Raw genomic sequence first — 22,899 nt, forward strand, 5'->3', positions numbered from 1 at the left:
GGGGAGGTGTAGCAGGTCGGTAGAGGGAGACTGTTGGCGGAAGAGGCTCGGCGGCTGATGGCGGCTCAGGCTCGGAAGCTTCTCTAACATTCCCCTCTGCTCAGGAGTTCCTCACTCGGTAAGCGCCTTCCCCGGCCCGCCCCGCCCCAGCGCCTTGCGCGGGGCGGACGCCCGCTGGAGCTCTTTGGGGGCTCGATACGTCCCTCTGCTCTAGCGTCTAGGGGCCTGGTCGGTCTCGGGAACGGTCTCCGTGGTGACGGTGCTGCCGAATGACGATGCTTTCCTTCCCGAGACAAACCTTTCCTCCCGGACTGCGATTGTGACGGTGGTGTGGGCAACTTCGGTTAGCAGTGGAGTTGGAAAAGGCGACGGGTGGCCGCCCCACACGGCGGGGAGGCCCTGGGTAGGCTTTCGCTATTTGGGGGAGCCGTGTGGGACGTGGGCCCTTTGGCGGGGGGGGGGGCGAGTGACGCGGGGGACCCCCGGAGAAGAAAGTGCCTTGCCCGAGGCTCCACTCTGGGGTGAGTGTTTGGAGGGCAGCGTGTGTGCTGGCTGCCGGGGCAGGTAAGCTTGGGAAAACATCTAGGTCGTGTCGGGATGGGACGCTCGGGTTTGCCTGTGCGGAATGAAGCCCAAGTGTTTTGGTTTGAGTCGCCAGTGGATTAGGAGGCGGAGACTGACTGCGGGCTGGGGGCGGAGTTAGCGGTTTGGGCCGGCTCTCCGACTTCACCTGGGCTGCAGAATTAGTGAACGCTTTGTTGTCTGTTTATAAATGGCCTTACGCCTAGTGCTCGAAGGGGGATCTTAAATATTCCGAGGAGAGTCGCGTTTGTCTTTGCTTAGGCAATTTTTCTTGATTTCACAACTCTCCCTCCCAACACCCCCGGAGGTCCGCAGGTTGTGGACAAGTCCCGACAGGCGCTTGTCGTTTCGGGGAATCTTTGTTAAGAGATTAGTGTGCGTGTGTGTGTACTGATAAACATATATTACCTTATTGGTCATAATTTCGTTTGAGAACGCCGTGAGATTTGACTTTCTACATATATATATATTTTGATTTTGATTTTTTAACATCTTTATTGGAGTATAATTGCTTTAGAATGGTGTGTTAGTTTCTGCTTTATAACAAACTGAATCAGTTATGCGTATGTCCCCATATCTCTTCCCTCTTGCGTCTCTACATATATTTTTAGGTTTCACAAAGTAGTTATGAATTGCTATTGTGTCGGGGATGGGAAAATAAATCTTGTTTTCGATTCTGCATTCCACTAATTGTAGAATTTCTACAAGCTGCATGCAACAATTACTAATTATAGTTTTGGAGCTCAATTCCCAAAGTGTTTAAAGAGATCATTTGAGTAACATGTTAATCAAAAAAAATGGGCTGATTACCCTCAGAGTGCTATTTGGGTATGGAAAAGGGGCTGAGGCCAGGCCTTCCTTTTGTTCTTATCAAGGATAAACTTGATTTCTTGAAGGATTACTGGATTACGTTTTCTAGTCATCACATTGTTAAATTGCACACACCTGTTTACAATTATGGCTGCAGACACTTGTGTAGACTTAACCAGTAAATAGTAAATATATTTTCCTTAACAAAAATAACAGGTATTTTGGAATTAAAATTTCAACCTTTTTAATGGTGTTAAATATTTATGAAGGATCGTAACTATGCTCCTTTTTTACTGCTTTGGGGGAATTGCCTCACATGTGAAGTTTATTGGATTGCATTCTTTTGGAATTTGTATGTTACTAAGTAAAATTTTGGCTATATCCACTTCTAGCCTTTTAAAGTTTATTTTGCCCCAAATAAACTCTTACAAGAAGGTAAAGATACCTTCCCCTCTAATATAATAAAAAGCCAAGATCATAGCTTTTTAGAAACCAACTTTTAAAACAATCTAAAAATTAAAGTGGTGTGAGTGACACCTGGGCAGAGTGTAATGGTACTCAGCTGTAAAGCATTCTGGAGATTGGGAGGACTGTAAGAGTGCAAATTGACAGATTGGTGGATTTGCTTCTGCCTCCGGGAAAGATTGCTGATAATATTTTTCTGGTCTGTAAACCAGCTGATAGTCTTTATTTGAGCTGAAGTATAAATAATTGGAAGCTATTAGAATATCAGACGTTTTTTTTCCCTTCAGGTGTTCAGTTTCCTCCAGGACTGAAGTTCGGAGATTAATTTAAAAGTTCATATAGTTTTAACTGAATATTTTTAAAAACTTTCACTAAGTTTGTCAACCACTATGTGTAATGTGTTTCTATTTCAGAAGGTCATATGTGAGTTTTTATTACTAATTTTTGTCTACTTTGGTTTTACTAACTTTTATTATGGAAATTTTCAAAATACCCAGAAGGAGAACAAACAGTTAAAGGAACCACTATTTTGCTAATCTTGGTTTATTACACTGTCAGCACATTTATTTTTTCCCCTGGAGTTTTTTTTTTTTTAATTTTTCTTTTAAGATGTTGGGGATAGGAGTTTATTAATTAATTAATTATTATTATTATTTTTTTTTTGCTGTTGGGTCTTCGTTTCTGTGCGAGGGCTTTCTCTAGTTGCGGCAAGTGGGGACCACTCTTCATCGCAGTGCGCGGGCCTCTCACCATCGCGGCCTCTCTTGTTGCGGAGCACAGGCTCTCCAGACGCGCAGGCTCAGCAGTTGTGGCTCACGGGCCTAGTTGCTCCGCAGCATGTGGGATCCTCCCAGCCCAGGGCTCGAACCCCTGTCCCCTGCTTTAGCGGGCAGACTCTCAACCACTGTGCCACCAGGGAAGCCCTCCCCTGGAGTTTTTAAAGCAAATCCTGGACAACAGGATATTTCACCTATAATTAGTTTACTGTCTGTCTTTAACTGGTAAGGACTTAAAAAAATATATACAATCACCATAATAATATTATCACATAGAACAAAATTACCTTATTTCTTTTTGAATTCTAAGTGTTAGAATTGGCAAATTATGTACAATATTTATCTAAATTTAAAAGCTTAATTTGATTCTGGACATTTAATGCACAAAAATTCTTAATATGGTCCGTTTCCCACTTTATTTGATTAAGGCTTACACATTTTGGGCTAGTTAAATAAAATGTGTATCAGGAGCCACTGGAAAAATACTACCACAAAAGCCAGATCTGGTTTGGGCTTGAAAAAGTTCCAAGAGGAAGAAGTAAAGATAACATTGAAATCCTCCCCTTTCACCCCCCAAGCTTATTCTAGCTACTTAACTGAGTGACCACTGCATATTAGTTATTTTTTCCTTAGGTATTGATGAATCCTCAAAAATAAAAAAATTGGATTGTAGACCAAAGTTTACAGCATAACACATAAAAGGAACTCTAGAGTTGTTAGAACTTTGGGGAATAAAGTAGGAAACATGGGAGAGGGCACTGCAGGCAGCATGTATATGTATTTCAGACTTTGTTTCCCAGCCAAATCTGTCTGGTCCTTTTTTTTTTTTTTTTTACTGTTCTCATGTATTTTTGTTTTTTATTTATTAATATTTTTAATTGATTTAACATTGGTTTATAATATTATATTAGTTTCATGTGTGTAACATTATATTTCTACTTCTGTATACACTACAGCATATTTACCACCAAAACTTTAGTTTCCATCCTCCATCAAAGAGTTGGTACCCTTTACTTACATCCGCCCCCCACCCCGCCACTACTCTTGTTCTTCGTATGTCCAGGTTTGGTTTCGTTCATTTATTTTGTTTTGTTTTTTGTCTGTTTTCTTAATTAGAAAACTTTTACTTATTCTTTGCTTGCATCTTAATGTACACGTTTCTAGAGGTGTACTTTACTTTAGAGAATGGGAAACAAAATTTGATACGGTAAAGCTGCTTCCACTTCCTTTTGTGGTGGGGGCTATATTTCCTCTTTCCAACTGAGGCACAGTTTGTTCTTTACTCAGGATATTAGTGAAGCTACACTTCCCAAGCATTACCACAAGGTGATGCAGTGACTTTGTGTATTACTTCTCCACTGGGTGGTGTGTGGGTCTTTGTGTGTGCCGGTCTTTGTGTGTGCCTGTGAGCATGTGTGTAGTGTATAAATCTACCTGTGAATCATCTTGATACATTAGCATTCTCAGTGAATTTCAACATTTTTATAAGCTTGCCCATCTTTTCACTCTGTTTCCTATTTGTGTGAAGAGTGAAACAGTGAAAAAGAGTGAAGAGTATGGGAATTAGATATTTTACTGTTTAAAATAGGTTGATTCATGTTGTAATTACATTCAGATTACATTTATCCATGTTAACTTCTTTATGACTAGAAGCTATATTGGAAAATTAATTTAAAAAGTAATAATGAGAATGGAATGACTTTTGTAAAATATTTCTATAGTTATAGTCGCATTGATATGTTTAAAAAGGTTGGAGTGTTGGTGAGAGATTAATGAAGGTTATTAATGGGATAATTACAGATTATCATGCTATAAAGATTTATAAGCATCATGAATATATTTAAAGTCTGATGTTAGGGTTTTATATTAAAAACTTGAATTTTGGGGAGACGGTTTAAAAATGAAATTTCATGTTAATGTGTTTATTTAAAATAATGAAAAGAATACATTAAATATACTGGTAAAAATTCAGTCAGTTGAGTTAAAAGTTAAGGTCCTCTTAAGTTCTCTTTTCACACATAGCCCTCATGAGTAAAGATTGTATGATGTGTGCTTTTTGAGTCCCTTTTGATGCATTTATAAGCATGTATACACATGTACATATATAAATACGTATGTATATACCTTCATGCTATTTTATACCTTAAAAACTTTTCAGTGAAGTAAAAGTCTAAGGTTGGATTATTGATTTTTAAACACTGTTGTAATTGGGGTTAAACAAAAGTTTAAACTCCACTAACTTGTTTTATAACAAATAATTACTGCTTTGTTGATTTAGTTTACTTTAGGAAACAAGTTTTATGAAAAAAGTTTCATTCTTCAATGGCTTCTAATTAAAAACATGGGAAGCTCATCCTAAGCTAGCCTTGTTTTCTCCTTACTGAATATCTATCTCAGAGAAACTTAAATATTCACTCTCTTCATAGAAAAACATTACTGATTCACTTGCCTCCGTTTTGGTAGTTGTATCTGGAAGAGTTTGGTTCAGTTAACTATAGTCTCTCTCTTGGGTATTTTATAACCAATAGTGAACATTTTTTTCAAAACCAGAATCAAGGGTTTTTTGTTTTTGTTTTTTTTTAAAGGAAGCCACTGACTTGAAAGGAGATTATCATTAGTGACTTCGTTAACATCATGACATCCCCTTGAGCCCATATTTGCTCAGATTATTCAAAGAAACAAAGTAGTAGGACTCTTCACTTATTTTAGGCAGTTTCTAGTGTTTGTGCTACCTTTTCACTTTCCTGAAGGCTTTGGGTTACCAGCTGGAGAGTATTGACTGTTAAGTCCTTCTGTGAAGTAGGGTCGCTGGTAATAAAGCCTTTTTGTTAGTGCAGAGGTACAGGAGGTTTATTACTGAATGCATTCTCTTTACCTTGGAATCCTGGCAAACCTCAGGTGGGGAGAGGCTGAGAGACATCCAGCCTAGAATTCTACCACAGTGGCTTCCAGGTTGATGATTGACCGTCTCTTTATGGGATGTCTAGTATATTGTGTGTCCTGTAAGTACAAAGCAGTATTTTGACCATAACAGAAGCAGAGAACACATAAGAGGAAAAGTAGACATTTTTTAAAGTGTTTATTTCAGAACTTTAAAAATTTGCCTTAATATTTCAAACAGATCAGCAAAAAAAAATTTGTAAAAGCATATTGTCTTAGATTTTCCTAGCAATAACGACGTCTTAGTAATTGTTAAAATGTGAGTAGTTTTGGGAATTCCCTGGTGGCCCGGTGGTTAGGACTCGGCGCTTTCAGTGCTGTGGCCCAGGTTCAGTCCCCGGTCGGGGAACTAAGATCCCATAAGCCATGCAGCATGGCAAAAAAAAAAAAAAAAAAAAAAAGTGAGTAGTGTTACTTCTGTGCTTGTCCTGTAGAAAATTCATAGATTTGTGAAGTAAGTTAGAATAATTTGGTTACCAAATTCTTGTCCCAGTTTTTCTCATTGTTACAGAGATTCCTGTTTTGATGACTCAGAAGTTAAGTGCCATAGTGTCAGTGTCATTGTTTCTGATGTGATACTGTAGGATCAATGACTGTACTGAGTCTGTGACACACTGTACAGAGATAGATTTTTTGAGTAAATCCTCAGTTGTATCCTTTTTCTCAAAAGTAGAGCACAAGATACGGAAAACATTTGGGTCTTGCAGATTTTTATAGGCCACTTTCACCATTCATCTGCTAGCTGGTGCTTGGTGTTCACTAAACCAGTGAGCATTCACTGAATCTATAATAGATTCTCAACAGTATGTGTTTCATTTGCACTATACATTTAAAAATACATACATTTATTTTTAATCAGTGAATGTATGGAAACAGTACAATAATACTGGAAGTCAAGGTAGGATGAAAGGATAGAATTGGTATAGGTAGAGAGGAACAAATAGGCTCTGAACTATTTCAAGTAGACCAACTGAGATTTTACATCATTTGAGAGATTTGAACAAGTATGAACCAGAAGCCCAAGAAGACAGCCTGGGTCTGGGAATCTGAGAGTTGCTAATGGAGACTTAAATTGTTGGGTTGGGTCAGAGTCTGAGTAGTAGTTCTCTATCCTGGTTGTATACAGGATTGAGATTACTTGGGGAGGCTTAAAAAAAAATGCGTGGATATACACACACATGCATGTGTGCGCCCAGGTCCCATTTCCGGAAATTCATTGTCATTTTTCTTTTTTAAGACTCCTTAATGATTCTGATATCTAGCCAGGGTTGAGAAAAAGCTGGTCCAGGGGATCATGAGTGTGGGTCAGGAATGCAGGCACAGAGAGGTTAGCATCAGTTACAGGAGCCTAGGGGAGGGACGGGATGGATCAGATTAGGGAGGAAAATGATGAAGTTCAGGGGTTCAACATAGAAACACTGCTGGCTCATTTGCTTTCGGTTGCAAAAGAAGCAGAGGGCTAGGCTTTGCAGGATGAGAGTTTTGTTTTTGTTTTTTTTTTTTTGCAGTACGCGGGCCTCTCGCTGTTGTGGCCTCTCCCGTTGCGGAGCACAGGCTCCGGACGCGCAGGCTCAGCAGCCATGGCTCACGGGCCCAGCCGCTCCGTGGCATGTGGGATCTTCCTGGACCGGGGCACGAACCCGTGTCCCCTGCATCGGCAGGCGGTCTCTCAACCACTGCACCACCAGGGAAGCCTGAGAGTTTGTTTTTGATTTTGGTTTTTAAAAATTTTTAACTCGGGACTTGCCTGGTCGCACAGTGGTTAAGAATTCGCCTGCCAACACATGGGACACGGGTTCGAGCCCTGGTCCAGGAATATCTCACATGCCACGGAGCAACTAAGTCTGTGCACCACAACTACTGAGCCTGTGCTCTGGAGCCTGCGAGCCACAACTACTGAAGCCTGCACGCCTAGAGCCCATGCTCTGCAACAAGAGAAGCCCGCGCGCCGCAGCGAATAGTAGCCCCAACTCAACGCAATTAGAGAAAGCCCGCGCGCAGCAACAGACCCAACTCAGCCATAAATAAATAAATAAATATTTTTAAACTCATGTAACTTTCTGAGCCATATTGTAAGTTAATTACTTCTCAGTTTGTGTTTTTATATTTAATCACATTAAAAATTTTTATTTATTTATTTGGCTGTGCCAGGTCTTAGATACAGCATGTGAACTCTTAGTTGTGGCATGTGGGATCTAGTTCCCTGACCAGGGATCAAACCCAGTTCCCCTGCATTGGGAGCGTGGAGTCTTAGCCACAGGACCACCAGAATTCCCTTTAATCACATTTTTAAGAAGGAGTTCCAATATTAAATATATTATATTTACAATATAATATAAATATAATGTAGAAGTATGTCTTTTCAATAATTATGGTATAAAATATCCATGAAATTTGCATTAAATGTTATGTATTTTCTGAAGGTATGAGTTTTTTCTTAGTGGCTATCATTAAATTTGTATGATTTACTTGTTTCAGATTCGCAATGACATCCTTTCAAGAAGTTCCACTGCAGACTTCCAACTTTGCCCATGTCATCTTTCAAAATGTGGCCAAGAGCTATCTTCCTAATGCACACCTAGAATGTCATTATACCTTAACTCCATATATCCATCCCCATCCAAAAGATTGGGTTGGTATATTCAAGGTAAGAGGACTTTCTCCATATTTCTTCCATGTAGGTACTCTTTATTTTCTTCTTAAGAGGTTGACAAGTAGTTTATACTAGTCTTGTCTTAACTCTACTTAAAGGGTCATTTTTGTAAACATCAAATGTAAAACATTGTGTAAACATGAAATATTTAATAGTGCAGGGTAGTGTACGACAAATGTTATGACCTTCAGTTCACCACACTTTCCTCCCTATGATTAAAAGGTTCAACTTCACTTAAGTTCTTAAGAAATTTTTTCAAATCTTTTTTTTTTCCCTTCTTCTTCTGTTTTCTCCATTCCTTACCTGAAAAAAATGATCTTTTCCTTTGGGTTACTATATCATTTACTATCTTGTCATTTGTAATTAATTTTGTATAGCTCTACAACTATGTTATTATCTCTTCTATTGCCCTGCATTGTTTAAATATTCCTTATATTGTCTTATGCTTTTATAAGAGTATTCTGTTTTACATGACTAAATAGTAAATTCTTTGATGGCAGGAGTCCCGGTTCTAATATTTTGCGAATCATTTTGTGTAATATATGCTTGAAAATTACATTGAAATGATCATTACAGTGGTGGAAGTTTTTTGGCAATTTCAATTCCTGAGGATGTAATGGAGAACCAAAACATACAAATGTCCTTCGAACAGTCAAAAATAGTGTCGGGCCTCCCTGGTGGCGCAAGTGGTTGAGAGTCCGCCTGCCGATGCAGGGGATACGGGTTCGTGCCCCGGTCTGGGAGGATCCCATATGCCGCGGAGCGGCTGGGCCCGTGAGCCATGGCCGCTGAGCCTGCGCGTCCGGAGCCTGCGCGTCCGGAGCCTGTGCTCCGCAACGGGGGAGGCCACAACAGTGAGAGGCCCGCATACCGCAAAAAAAAAAAAAAAAAAAAAAAAAATAGTGTCATAAATGTCTAAACAGTAAAACTTAACTTTGCTCCTTGGTTACTTTAGATTCTCCCTAAGAATCAATTTATTTTATTTTAGATGTGATTTATTAAAATCAAGACCATTAGGTCTTGAAATTTTGATTGTATGGTCTGTATAAGTTAAATAGCAAAGTAGAAAGAAATAAGAGTAGCCGTTAGAATTAGGCACATTGAGAGTATTTAGAAGTGAAAGTCTGGCCTAATAGAGTGAGGAGGGCAGAAAAACTATATTGGACAAAACAAAGTTTTGGCATTTAATGACATTTCAGTTCCTTTTTGAATCCCTTTCCCTTGGTGTTGCTGGATAGATGAGTCATTTACTCTTTATTTATTTAATTTTTTTTAGGCTTGTTAGATTCCAATATGGATTCCAGTATGGATTCCAAAAGCTTCATTGTAAGCTTTTTATGAAATCAGTATCAGTTTAAATTTTATGTAAGAGATGAATAACAAGTTAAAGATACTAAGAATTGGCATTTTCTGCAAGAATGAGTCAGAGAGGAAGAATAGAGCAGGGTAATGAGATTGAGGGAAGGGAAGGGCATTCCTGGAAGGAAAAATGGCATAAGCAGAGGCACAGGGGTGAGAATGTTCATGAGAATGAATTAGTTTAACTAGAACATAAACGTAATTTAGGGAAGTGGAGGGAGATGAAGTTAAGCATCAGTTTTTCCATGGAGGATCTTCAGTGTTAGGCTAAACAATTTGCTTTGCAGACTTTTCCATATGGGCAGTGGGAAGTCTGCATATGTAGGTATGGAGGCTGATGTGTGATAAATTGTATTTCAAGAAGATGAATCTTCACGGTTTTCTTTCAGACTACTTATTTATGTCTTCCGTTTTTTTCCTCCCCATTTTTAGTTAATGGCCTATTGTTTAAGCCAAAAGCTTATGAATTTCTCTTCACATCCAGCCAAACACCAATTCTGTCTATTTTCCTGCCTACCTATTAATGCATTTTTAATATCACAGCCCTAGTTCATGCCCTCCTTATTGATTTCTAAGATGATTGCAATAGGTCACCTGTTTTCCCTGCTTTCTTTCATTCTTCTGTTTGTTCTTCAAACTGCTCTATATAAACTATAATAGAAAATGAAAATCTGAACATATCTTCCTCTTGTTTAAGTGGTTCTTCATCCTCTGGGATAATGGCAAGACCAAATAACTTAGTGTGCCAAATAGGGCTCCTTTATATGAGTTGATTTATAGCTTCCTTTTTTGTCATTGCCTGCTTATTTTTTGGCTTTGATAATGTTAAACTATTATCTCAACTTGTGTACTCCAAGGACCGTAACTTTTCTCTAAGCAGTAATACTTACATAAATACATACATGATAAATAAGTTTGTATAGAATACGCTTTCTGTCTTTTTTGCCTGGATAATACTTAAAACTTAGTGGGAAGTTTAAGCATGTACTAAAAATTTTGAAATATACAGGAAGACTCAAGGAAGAAAATAGATCACCTTTTAATACTATTTTAATGCTTACCTAGAATAAGCATTGTTAACATATTGGCATATATCTATAATTAATAATTATACACATACTTTGTGTGTGATAAAGTATACACACATGCTATTGATGCGTTGTGGAATTCATGGAAATGTTTCCAAATGTTTACCATTAAACAATGCTTAATATAGATCTCTGTATCTGTTTTTATTTTGTTTGTCATTGTATTTCACAGGATAAGTTCTTGGAAGTGGAATTGCCATGTTTATGGCATTGAATGTTTTTAAACACTTGACGTGTACTGCAAATTGATTGCTGTCCAAAATGATTTTGATAGATATGATATTGACAAGGTAGGCAGGGAGAAAGTGCCCAGGTAGTAATTTTAAGGGGAAGGAATGAAGGGAAAGTGTGTTGTGTGCTTGAGAAAGTGTTAAGAAATTTAATTTTCCTGGGACAGGTACCAGTTTTAGAAAATGAATGGGAAAAGTTAGTTTGGATCACATAGATTGCTTTAATATTTAGCTGAGGAATAATTTTTAAGCAGAGAGTAATAGAGTTTAGAGGTGAACTTTAATCTCCTAGTGCTGAATAAGATAAATTGGAATTAGAAAAGAATGGAGGCAGAGAGAATGTTTATTTATTTTTTATAAATTTATTATTTATTTTTGGCTGCGTTGGGCCTTCATTGCTGCGCACAGGCTTTCTCTAGTTTCGGTGATCGGGGGCTACTCTTCGTTGCGGTGCGTGGGCTTCTCATTGTGGTGGCTTCTCTTGTTGTGGAGCACGGGCTCTAGGTGCACGAGCTTCAGTAGTTGTGGCACTTGGGCTCAGTAGTTGTGGTTCGTGGGCTCTAGAGCACAGGCTCAGTAGTTGTGGTGCACCGGCTTAGTTGTTCCGTGGCATATAGGATCTTCCCAGACCAGGGCTTGAACCCGTGTCCCCTACATTGGCAGGCGGATTCTTAACCACTGTGCCACCAGGGAAGTCCCAGAGAGAATGTTTAGACGATCTTCATTTTCTAAGTGAGATCAAGCCTTAGAGAAGGGAATCAGTTGTGGGTAATAATCCGTAAGAGGCATCTATAGGGTTTTCCAGCTATTAATTGAATGAATCGGGACTGGAACTCATTTATTGAGTACACTCAGTAATGAGGAGCAAGGTCATGTGCTGAGTTGGGGAGGGCTTGAGTATGGAGAAGATATGGTCTTGCTACTGTGGAAGAATGTCACAGGGAATTGGAGTAGGTTAACCAGGAGATTTCTGAGCACCCATTTTGTGAGTTTGTCTAGAGAGATTGAGCACCTAGAATTGAGTGAAGAATTCTATAAGTGGGTATCATTCAGACTGGGAGTTTGGGAAGGGAAGTCAAGAGGATAAAGAATACTAGGGTGGTTTTGGCTGCATTATTATTGAAATGATTAATTGACCATGAAGTCCAGGTTGGGTAGGGGAATGAGTGAAGCCAGGCAAGGGATGTAGACTGTGTTGGAGATTTTTTTTTTTTAACATCTTTATTGGAGTATAATTGCTTTACAATGTTGTATTAATTTCTGCTGTATAACAAAGTGAATCAGCTATATGTATACATATATCCCCATATCCCCTCCCTTTTACCCTCCCTATCCCACCCCTCTAGGTGGTCACAAAGCACTGAGCTGATCTCCCTGTGCTATGCGGCTGCTTCCCACTAGCTATCTATGTTACGTTTGGTAGTGTATATATGTCAGTGCTAGTCTCTTACTTCTTCCTAGCTTACCCTTCCCCCTCCCCGTGTCCTCAAGTCCATTCTCTACGTCTGCATCTTTATTCCTGTCCTGCCCCTAGGTTCATCAGAACCACTTTTTTTTAGATTCCATATGTATGTGTTAGCATACAGTATTTGTTTTTCTCTTTCTGACTTACTTCACTCTGTATGACAGACTCTAGGTCCATCCACCTCACTACAAATAACTCAATTTCGTTTCTTTTTATGGCTGAGTAATATTCCATTGTATATATGTGCCACATCTTTTTTATCCGTTCATCTGTTGATGGACACTTAGGTTGCTTCCACGTCCTGGCTATTGTAAATAGAGCTGCAGTGAACATACTGGTAAATGACTTTTTGAATTATGGTTTTCTCAGGGTATATGCCCAGTAGTGGGATTGCTGGGTCGTAGGGTAGTTCTATTTGTAGTTTTTTTTTTTTTTTTGCGATATGCGGGCCTCTCACTGTTGTGGCCTCTCCCGTTGCGGAGCACAGGCTCCGGATGCGCAGGCTCAGCGGCCATGGCTCACAGGCCTAGCCGCTCCACGGCATGTGGGATCTTCCCGGACCGGGGCACGAACCCGTGTCCCCTGCATCAGCAGGCGGCCTCTCAACCAATGCGCCACCAGGGAAGCCCTATTTGTAGTTTTTTAAGGAACCTCCATACTATTCTCCATAGTGGCTGTATCAATTTACATTCCCAACAACAGTGCAAGAGTGTTCCCTTTTCTCCACACCCTCTCCAGCATTTATTGTTTCTAGATTTTTTGATGTTGGCCATTCTGACCAGTGTGAGATGATATCTCATTGTAGTTTTTTTCTTTTAATAAATTTATTTATTTTATTTATTTATTTTTGGCTGCGTTGGGTCTTCGTTACTATGTGCAGGCTTTCTCTAGTTGTGGCGAACGGGGGCTACTCTTTGTTGGCGGTGTGCAGGCTTCTCATTGCAGTGGCTTCTCTTGTTGTGGAGCACAGGCTCTAGGCGCGAGGACTTCAGTAGTTGTGGCACGTGTGCTCAGTAGTTGTGGCTCGGGGGCTCTAGAGCGCAGGCTCAGTAGTTGTGGTGCACAGGCTTAGTTGCTCCACGGCATGTGGGATCTTTCCAGACCAGGGCTCGAACCCGTGTCCCCTGCATTGGCAGGCGGATTCTTAACCACTGTGCCACCAGGGAAGCCCTCATTGTAGTTTTGATTTGCATTTCTCTAATGATTAATGATGTTGAGCATTCTTTCATGTGTTTGTTGGCAATCTGTATATCTTCTTTGGAGAAGTGTCTATTGACTTCAGACTATACTACAAAGCTACAGTAATCAAGACAGTATGGTACTGGCACAAAAATAGAAATATAGATCAGTGGAACAGGTTAGAAAGCCCAGAGATAAACCCACACACATATGGTCACCTTATCTCTGATAAAGGAGGCAAGAATATACAGTGGAGAAAAGACAGCCTCTTCAATAAGTTGTGCTGGGAAAGCTGGGCAGGTACATGTAAAAGTATGAGATTAGTACACTCCCTAACACCATACACAAAAATAAGCTCAGAATGGATTAAAGACCTAAATGTAAGGCCAGAAACTGTCAAACTCTTAGAGGAAAACATAGGCAGAACACTCTATGACATAAATCACAGCAAGATCCTTTTTGACCCACCTCCTAGAGAAATGGAAATAAAACCAAAAATAAACACATGGGACCTAATGAAACTTCAGAGCTTTTGCACAGCAAAGGAAACCATAAACAAGATGAAAAGACAACCCTCAGGATGGGAGGAAATATTTGCAAATGAAGCAACTGACAAAGGATTAATCTCCAAAATTTACAAGCAGCTCATGCAGCTCAATAACAAAAAAACAAACAACCCAATCCAAAAATGTGCAGTTCTTTTAAGAATTGTATAGTCATTGACTCAGTGTTGGAAGGAAGGAAGTGGAATTTCAGGAAGTATGAGAGTATTTTATATCCTGCTAGGAGGAGAGTGAGTAGTGTCCTGGTGGTTAAGAGCTTGAACTTCAGGTTCAGATTCTGACTCTGCCATTTACTAGTTTCTTAATTTGTAGGATGAGGGTAATATTTATTCCAAAATGAACAGTGAACTGTATCTGTTACTGCTATTCCCAGTGCCACTTGAATCAGGTATCTATATTTCTGACATTAGCAGTTTTGCATGTCAGCCATCACAAATAAATGGTACGCTTAGCATGTCTTTTGACCACCTGGTCCAGGTAGAGCCTGTTAACTTAGGGAGATTTTTTTCAAGAAAGATGTAGCTCTGGATAGTATTGATATCTCTTTCAAGACCACCATATGGACAGGGACAAAGAATGCAAGGTATGACTTGTACCAGGTGTATCTTTTGGGAAAAACTTCAAATAGGCTCTTTTTCAGGAGATGATAGAAGCACTGGGGGATATGGAATGAGGGACAGTACATTTTAGAGTCAAGATCACTGTCCCTAATACATTGCGTCCCCTTGGGTATTAATGAATGGTAACGTTTAATGAACACTAATGTGCTAGACACTGTGCCAGGTGCCACTAATGCGCCGTATCTCATTTAATACACATATAAGCCTTTATCTCCATTTTAAAGAGGAGGGAACAGAAATAACTTGTCTGAAGTCATTTAGCTAGTAAGTGATCTTTTTTGGCAGTCTGACCTTACTTCCTATGCTCTTAATCACTGCAGTGTACTGTGCTTGCAAAAACTACCATTTATGGAGTGCCCATCATGGGTCAGGCCCTCTGCCAAGTGCTGCTTTTATGTTCATCATCTAATGTAATCCTTCTAACAATCCTGAGAGGAAAAAAACTGAGCCTTAGGTCAGGAAAATCACTTACATCATGGTTTCCTCAAGCTTCTCATCTGTAAAGAGGTGAATAGTGTCTTTCGAATGTTTTTGGCCATGACACACAGAAAGAAATAAAAATAACATGATTCTGTGATTTGACCCAGCAAAGTTGCATGCAGATACACCTGAAACAAATTTTCATGAAGCAGTACTTAGCCTTCACGCCCTCTGATGCTTTCTAATTAAAAAATAAATGTGGTTATGATAATGTTACCACTTACTACTGGGTTGTGACTGACAGTTTGAAAACTCTCCTTTAGAGACTAAAGATTACTAAGATTCTTCCAGTTTCAATATTCTGGACTCTCTAATCCTAAGTCGATCAGAATTATAGAACATATGTATAATCAAACCTTGTGGATGATGCATAATTTCTTGTAATATACTGGCAAATGGATATCTAGTACCTGTTTTAAACATATCTAATATTCAGTATTTACCACAGTACAGTTCATCTGGAAAATAAAGACTGAGATATGTAATGTATATATTCATGTTGTAAGGTGGAAATGTTTTAGAGATTGGTGGGACATAGGTGGTCTTTTTGTATATATAAACACCTTGGAATAAAGGTAAAAATAAATTTTTACAAAATTTACCATTGCCTATAGGTAAGACTTAACTAAAGACGACAGACTAGTGAAGTTTAATTAGTGGATTTAAGGAGGAGGGGGAATCTAACTAAAAAAAACACAGTTAAATTCGAGGCATAAAATAAATTTTAAAAACTTATGTTTAGTGAAATCAGATTTTAAGTGAAACATGTTTTTATATTTGATCATATGTGTACTAAGGTTTTCCTTGAGAAATTGGATATCAAGTTGCATTTTATTTTATTTTATTTTATTTTATTTATTTATTTTTTTGCGGTATGCGGGCCTCTCACTGTTGTGGCCTCTCCCGTTGCGTAGCACAGGCTCCGGACGCGCATGCTCAGCGGCCATGGCTCACGGGCCCAGCCGCTCCGCGGCATGTGGGATCTTCCCGGACCGGGGCACGAACCCGTATCCCCTGCATCAGCAGGCGGACTCTCAACCAGTGTGCCACCAGGGAAGCCCCTCAAGTTGCATTTTAATACATAGTAGAAACTCTGGTGTTATAGATTTTTATAGCATTAGGTTATAGCTTAATGAAAAATTATAATAAATGTTTGACGTGATTGTTAAAATGCTCAGGATTTGTAAACATTAATGCACGCTTTAACTTTAGGATGCAGTGAAAAACAATATGCTATAAGATATCACTCATATTAAACCACTTATAATATCCATGTTTTTGTTGTTTTCCTTTAGGTTGGATGGAGTACTGCTCGTGATTATTACACGTTTTTATGGTCCCCTGTGCCTGAACATTATGTAGAAGGATCAACAGTCAATTGTGTGTTAGCATTTCAAGGTGAGAACTGAAAAACAGAACTAGATGAAATTAGATGTTTTATTACCATTAAAAATGTTATACCCCATTGTAATGATCTACTTAAGCATGTCTAGTGACTAAAGTTGAATTAATTAGTATCTTTCTTTATCAAAAGTCATAAGAATGTAAATATCTAGTATAGGTCACATGATATTTTATGTAGAGAAAGGTTTTTTCCTTATTGTCTTTCATTGAAGAGAAGTCTTTTGATGATCTTTATTTTCAAATGAGAAAATAATGCTCTTACTGATATTAGATAATATAACTTAGAGGTGAGAAAAATATTCTGTATGAAAATCACAAAGATGATTAACAGGATTTATAGAGTAGAAATTCTATAGGGAAAGTTGCCTATAAAATGGATGTGAGTAATATAAAATTCATTTTTGTCTTAGCTTAGCATTACATACAGATTTTTAAAAATTCTCTTATTTAAAGGAGGAGATATACCTGGTATTGCCCCTCCCCCCACATTCTGCCTTCACAAAGGTGATGGCTAGAGCTTCAGCATCCCTCCTGTGGCCATGAGGGGAAGGCGTAGACCACATATATGTCTGTCCTGACATGTCTGAGCCACTGGATCAAGGCCAGCAGGCAACTGCCTCCAGATTGCTTGTTATATGAAAAAACTACACCCTGTTGCTTTAAAACAAAACACAAAAATTTTATTTAGAAATTTATAACAGAATTTGCTGTAGAGTGATTTTTGTAGTAAAATTGTACTGACTTTGGATTGTATTAAAGCAAATTCTTAGTCTTGTTTATACCATGGACTGTTTTTGGTCTGGGGAAGCTAATGGACTCCGTCTCAGTATAATATTTTAATATACATGAAATGCCCAGAATTACAAAGGAAACCAATTATACTCCATTGTATGGATGTAACACAGCTTATTCATCCATTCGTCTGTTAAAGAATATTTTGGTTGCTTCCAAGTTTTGGCAGTTGTGAATAAAGCTGTAAAGCTGGTATAAACATTCATGCACAGGTTTTTGTGTGGATGTAAGTTTTCAACTCATTTGGGTAAATATCAAGGAGTATGATTGCTGTATTATATGGTAGGAATACATTTAGTTTCATAAGAAACCACCAAACTCTTTTTTCCAAAGTGGCAAAACCATTTTGCATTCCCACCAGCAATGAATGAGAGTGCTTGTTGGACTGCATCTTTACCAGCATTCGGTGGTGTTAGTGTTTTGGATTTTGGTGGTTTACGTCTTTAAAAAAACTTTTTATTACGAGGTTTGTATATGTTTGGTGTGAACATCAGTTGGGAATGTGATCACATGGAGCTTGCATATATAAAAACGTTTCCTTATGTACTGTGACAAGAAACACATATTCAGAGAATAAAATTTGTACTGTAATATAGACAAAGATTTAGGTCCTCATAGATGTTTTATAGATTAAGAAAGTTATAAATTATATATGTAGTTTATCTTTTAATTCATAGCCTTTTTTTAGATAATCAAATTCAAGTGTGTATATTGGAACTGATTTTGTTTTTAAGATATTTGTTCTTAAAAGTTGTGGCTTTATTTCCAGTCATTTTTTTTAATCTACTTTTAAATTTTTATTTATTTATTTATTTATTTATTTATTTTGGGCTGCGTTGGGTCTTCGTTGCTGTGCGCGGCCTTTCTCTAGTTGCGGGGAGCAGGGGCTACCCTTCGTTGCGGTGCACGGGCTTCTCATTGCAGTGGCTTCTCTTGTTGCGGAGCACGGGCTCTAGGTGTGCAGGCTTCAGTAGTTGCAGCATGCAGGCTCAGTAGTTGTGGCTCGTAGGCTCAGTAGTTGTGGCACACGGGCTTAGTTGCTCTGCGGCATGTGGCATCTTCCCGGACCAGGGATCGAACCCGTGTCCCCTGCATTGGCAGGCGGATTCTTAACCACTGCGCCACCAGGGAAGCCCTCCAGTCATTTTTAATGTGATTAGTTTTCTAATAATAAATAAGAAACTTACAGAATTTGTTATAGTGACTAATGAATTTATTTATGACAGCAGAAAGTTTAAAAGCAGTTAGAAAAAAAGGAGAAAAGCATCCAGTTTATTTCTGTTCATATTGTAAAAGCATTTTCATGGGAGCTAAGTTGTACATGTTTTTGAAAAGTCATAATTTTTACTTTGAAATTCAGAAATAAAATCTTCTGCCTGCCTAGAACTTGTTTGTTATGTAAGGAACTCAGGATAGAGTCATGAAAAACTTAGTCATAGAGAATTAGAGCCAGAAGGAATTTTAAGCATGATCCAAACAATTTTGCTCATTTTTTGGAGTAGTCATGAGAATCCTGAAATGCAAAACTCAGAACAACTAATAAAGTGTACATAAATGTAACTGTTTTCCTAAATGGATCCTTATTTGTTTACTGTAATTTGATTGCTAATGTTACAGGCTATAAAATTTGACTTGGAGTTTGGTTTTTACTTTTTCCTATTTTATTTTCAGTTTTACTGATCTGAGGAGAGCTATTTCTAGGTAGCTTTAAATTTCAGTTCTGAATAACTATTATCTTGTATCTCAAATGGTATTTGAACCATAATTTTTAGTGAATTATTTTTGTGAGATTTAAAAAAAATCAGACCTCGAATATCTAGTTTGTAGAATTTCTAATGCCATGATACCAGAGCTGATTAGTCAAAATATATTTTTCTTTTCTATTTAAACTTTAAAAGTAAGTGTAGTGGCCTTTGCAAAGTTACTCAGCCACGGATTAATAAATTTAGTAGTAGGTAGTAGGAGGATGGGGTTTTTAAAAACTTCAAAAATTTATTGCTAGATGTACGTTTAATTACTTTTTTTTTTTTTTTTTTTGGCTATGCCTCGAGGCTTGCAGGATCTTAGTTCCCCAACCAGGGATCGAACCTGTGCCCCCCCTGCAGTGGAAACACAGAGTCCTAACCACTGGAAAGGACCGACAAGGAATTCCCTGTATTACTTTTTTTGAAAACTTTGTATTTTGAAATAATTTTAGAGGTAAAGTTGCAAAAATAGTGTACAGAATTTTCATCTACCCTTCACCCAGCTTCCCTTAATGTTAACATGTGGCATAACCACAGTATTTATTTAAAAAACCAGGAATTTAACATTGGTACAACACTGTTGACTAAAGTACAAACTTTATTCAGATTTCACTAGTGTTTCCTGTAGTGTTCTTTTTTCTGTTCCTGGATCCAGTCCATAATCCCACATTGCATTTAGTTGTCGTATCATCATAGTCTTCTCCAGTCTGTGATAGCTCCTCATTCTATCCTTGTCTTTCGTAACCTTTACATTTATGAAGAGTACTGTTCAGTTTTGTTTTGTTCTGGTAGCATCTTCCTCATTTTGAGTCTTTCAGTCAGTTTCTCATGATTAGATTGAGGCTATACATTTTCAGGAAGAATATCCTAGAAGTGATGATGTATCCTTTTCAGTGCATTGTATCAGAGAGTACTTGATGTCTGATTGTCTTCTTACTAGTAATATTAGTCTTTAAAACATTTTTTAATTTAATTATTTATTTATTTTTGGCTGCATTGCGTCTTTGTTGCTGCGTGTGGGCTTACTCTTTGTTGCGGTGCGCGGGATTCTCATTGCTGTGGCTTCTCTTGTTGCGGAGCACGGGCTCTAGGCGCGCAGGTTTCAGTGGTTGTGGTACGTGGGCTCAGTAGTTGTGGCTCGCGGGCTCTAGAGCTCAGGCTCAGTAGTTGTGGCGCACGGGCTTAGTTGCTCTGTGGCATGTGGAATTTTCCTGGGCCAGGGCTCGAACCCATGTCCCCTGCATTGGCAGGCGGATTCTTAACCACTGCGCCACCAGGGAAGCCCATAATATTAGTCTTGATCACTTGGTTAAGGTGGTGTCTGCTGGGTTTCTCCACTGTAAAGTTAGTATTTTTCCCTTTGTAATTTAACAGTATTATGGGGAGCAATTTTGAGATACCTTGTTTCTCCTCAAACTTTCACCCACTAATTTTAGTATCCATCAGTGGATCTCGCCTACAATAATTATTGTTGTTTTTGCCTGATGATGCCTTTCTGTTCTCATTTCTTGGACATTATTAATTGCAATTATTATGTTAGGAGGAGTCATCCTTTTCTCATTCATGCATATATATTCTGTGGAATAAAGTCTAATGCTATCATTTTTTTGTTGCTCAAATTGTTTTAGCTTTCTTTGGCTATTGGGAGGTCTGTCAAGGGGGCTTCTGTGTTTTTTGACTCCCCCACCCCCTTCTTTTTTGACAACTTCTTTCTTATTTTTAAGCACCACAGGATGTTTCAGGCTTATATTTTCTCTGCCCCCTCCCCTCGGTGGACAAAGTTGAGCTATTTTTTTAAAGAATGAAGTCAAGTGAAGTCAATATCATAATAATGAGGCTAAAAATTTCAAGATAAGAAGGAATAATAGGCATAGTGAATGCACATTTCTGGGTAGATAATTAATATCCAAGATAAGGGGAATATGGGGAATATATTCACCTTTGTATGTTTGTTTCACAATCATTGAATGCTTCCTTTTTTCAGGTCATTCTGGGGGAATTCCAGAGTTTTTATATTTATTAATAATCTGCCCTCAGTATTTCTGAGTTCTGGATGTAGGCTATAAAGCATGTGTATAATGGTAACGCAAAGTACATGGTGGAGGATTTTTTTTTTTTTTTTTTTTTTTTTTTTTTGCGGTACGTGGGCCTCTCACTGTTGTGGTCTCTCCCTGTGCGGATCACAGACTCTGGACGCACAGGCTCAGCGGCCATGGCTCACGGGCCCAGCCGCTCCGCGGCATGTGGGATCCTTCCGGACCTGGGCACGAACCCGCGTCCCCTGCATCGGCAGGAGGACTCCCAACCACTGCGCCACCAGGGAAGCCCAGATTTTTTTGTTTTTTTTAATGTAAAAAATACCATGGGAGCTTTGGAGAGGATTAATTTTGAGCTAGGATTTGGAGAGGATTAATTTTGAGCTAGGATAATCCAGCAAAATTTAAAAGAGGATAACAGTTGAGCTGAAGAGAGAAGGAACAAATATTGAACACATATTATTTGTCAGATAGTGGGCTAGATGATATAACTACATAATCCATGGTACTTTGGAACTTTGAGATAGATGACTTCAAATTTCTTTTACAGATAAGAAATTTGGGCTCGGGGAGGTTAAGTAAATAATAATTAGTGGTAGAGCTGGAATTCCAGAATAAATCTGTGTGGTTCCAAAGCTTATTTTTGTTCTGCATCAGTAGACCTCATCCTCTTTCTGCCCTTACACAGTGCACATGTGTGGTGTATTCCGTTTGTTAATATCTCTCTTTTGCATTTAATTAATGTCATATTTGAGGGAACATTTCTTTAAATGATGTATTCCAACCCCTGGTCCTCCTAGGCTTTTATGCTGGTTCTTCCATTGCTCTGCCTTCAGCCTCTTTCTCATTGAAAACTGCATACTTGACTCTCCCAGATGAATTGGTTTTACCCTAGTGAAGATACAGGGAAATAATATTCTGAGAGTATAAGCTTAGACCTAAGATAAGAAAAATATGGGCATATTTAGGGAAGAAAGAAGAGTCTAGTTTTGATAGATAATTTGTGAAAGATAGGAAAGACATATCCTGAGTGCTTAGAAACAGGGTCAGAAATGAGAGGATATGGCAAGATTTGTTAAATTCAAATAATTTTATAACAGAAAATTTAATACTTTTTTTGTTTGTTAACTTCCTCTTAGCATATTACCTTCCAAATGATGATGGAGAATTTTATCAGTTCTGTTATGTTACCCATAAGGGTGAAATTCGTGGAGCAAGTACACCTTTTCAGTTTCGAGCTTCTTCTCCAATTGAAGAGTTGCTTACTATGGAAGATGAAGGAAATTCTGACATGTTGGTGGTGACCACAAAAGCTGGCCTTCTTGAGGTTGGTACCAACAGTGAGCTGGTGATTCATAAATTTATATTATGAACTGGATAATTTTGTTATGAACTGTGACTTAAAAATAGTGAATGTTTTAAAAAAGACAAATCAATCATAGATAAATTACAAACAGAGCTCATGTTGGTTGGCATTTTAAGAATTTTTAGGTTATGCAGGAGTATAACCTGAAAATCAAATGCTTTTTAACTAAAATAGTAAATTTAGAGTGTTGTTTTTGAAATACTTAAAAAAAATTTTCTGTCACAATTATGTTACTGATTTCACTGTGGCAGGGACTGTCCCTAGGCTTATCAGTATTTTGTGCATAGTATATCTGCAATAAGTAATTATTGAGAGAATTTAGACCTAAAACTTCCTAATGTTCCCT

The 22,899-nt window shown here is 38.4% G+C and overlaps 1 protein-coding gene across 2 annotated transcripts in view; it reads left to right on the plus strand.

Annotated features, from left to right (window-relative positions):
- TAX1BP1 (Tax1 binding protein 1) overlaps positions 1-22,899 on the plus strand; it is a 90,727-nt gene continuing 67,828 nt past the window's right edge. For both annotated transcript variants that reach the window (XR_009533337.1, XM_060107770.1), the window contains exons 1-4: positions 1-118; positions 8,052-8,220; positions 16,506-16,608; positions 22,327-22,514. Coding sequence is in view for 1 of the 2 variants with exons in the window: in XM_060107770.1 (XP_059963753.1) it covers positions 8,059-8,220; positions 16,506-16,608; positions 22,327-22,514 (453 nt within the window). In the remaining variant the exon portion in view is untranslated. The remainder of the gene's footprint in view (positions 119-8,051; positions 8,221-16,505; positions 16,609-22,326; positions 22,515-22,899) is intronic.

This window comes from Mesoplodon densirostris, chromosome 9 (assembly GCF_025265405.1).
Source record: "Mesoplodon densirostris isolate mMesDen1 chromosome 9, mMesDen1 primary haplotype, whole genome shotgun sequence".
NCBI lineage: Eukaryota > Metazoa > Chordata > Mammalia > Artiodactyla > Ziphiidae > Mesoplodon > Mesoplodon densirostris.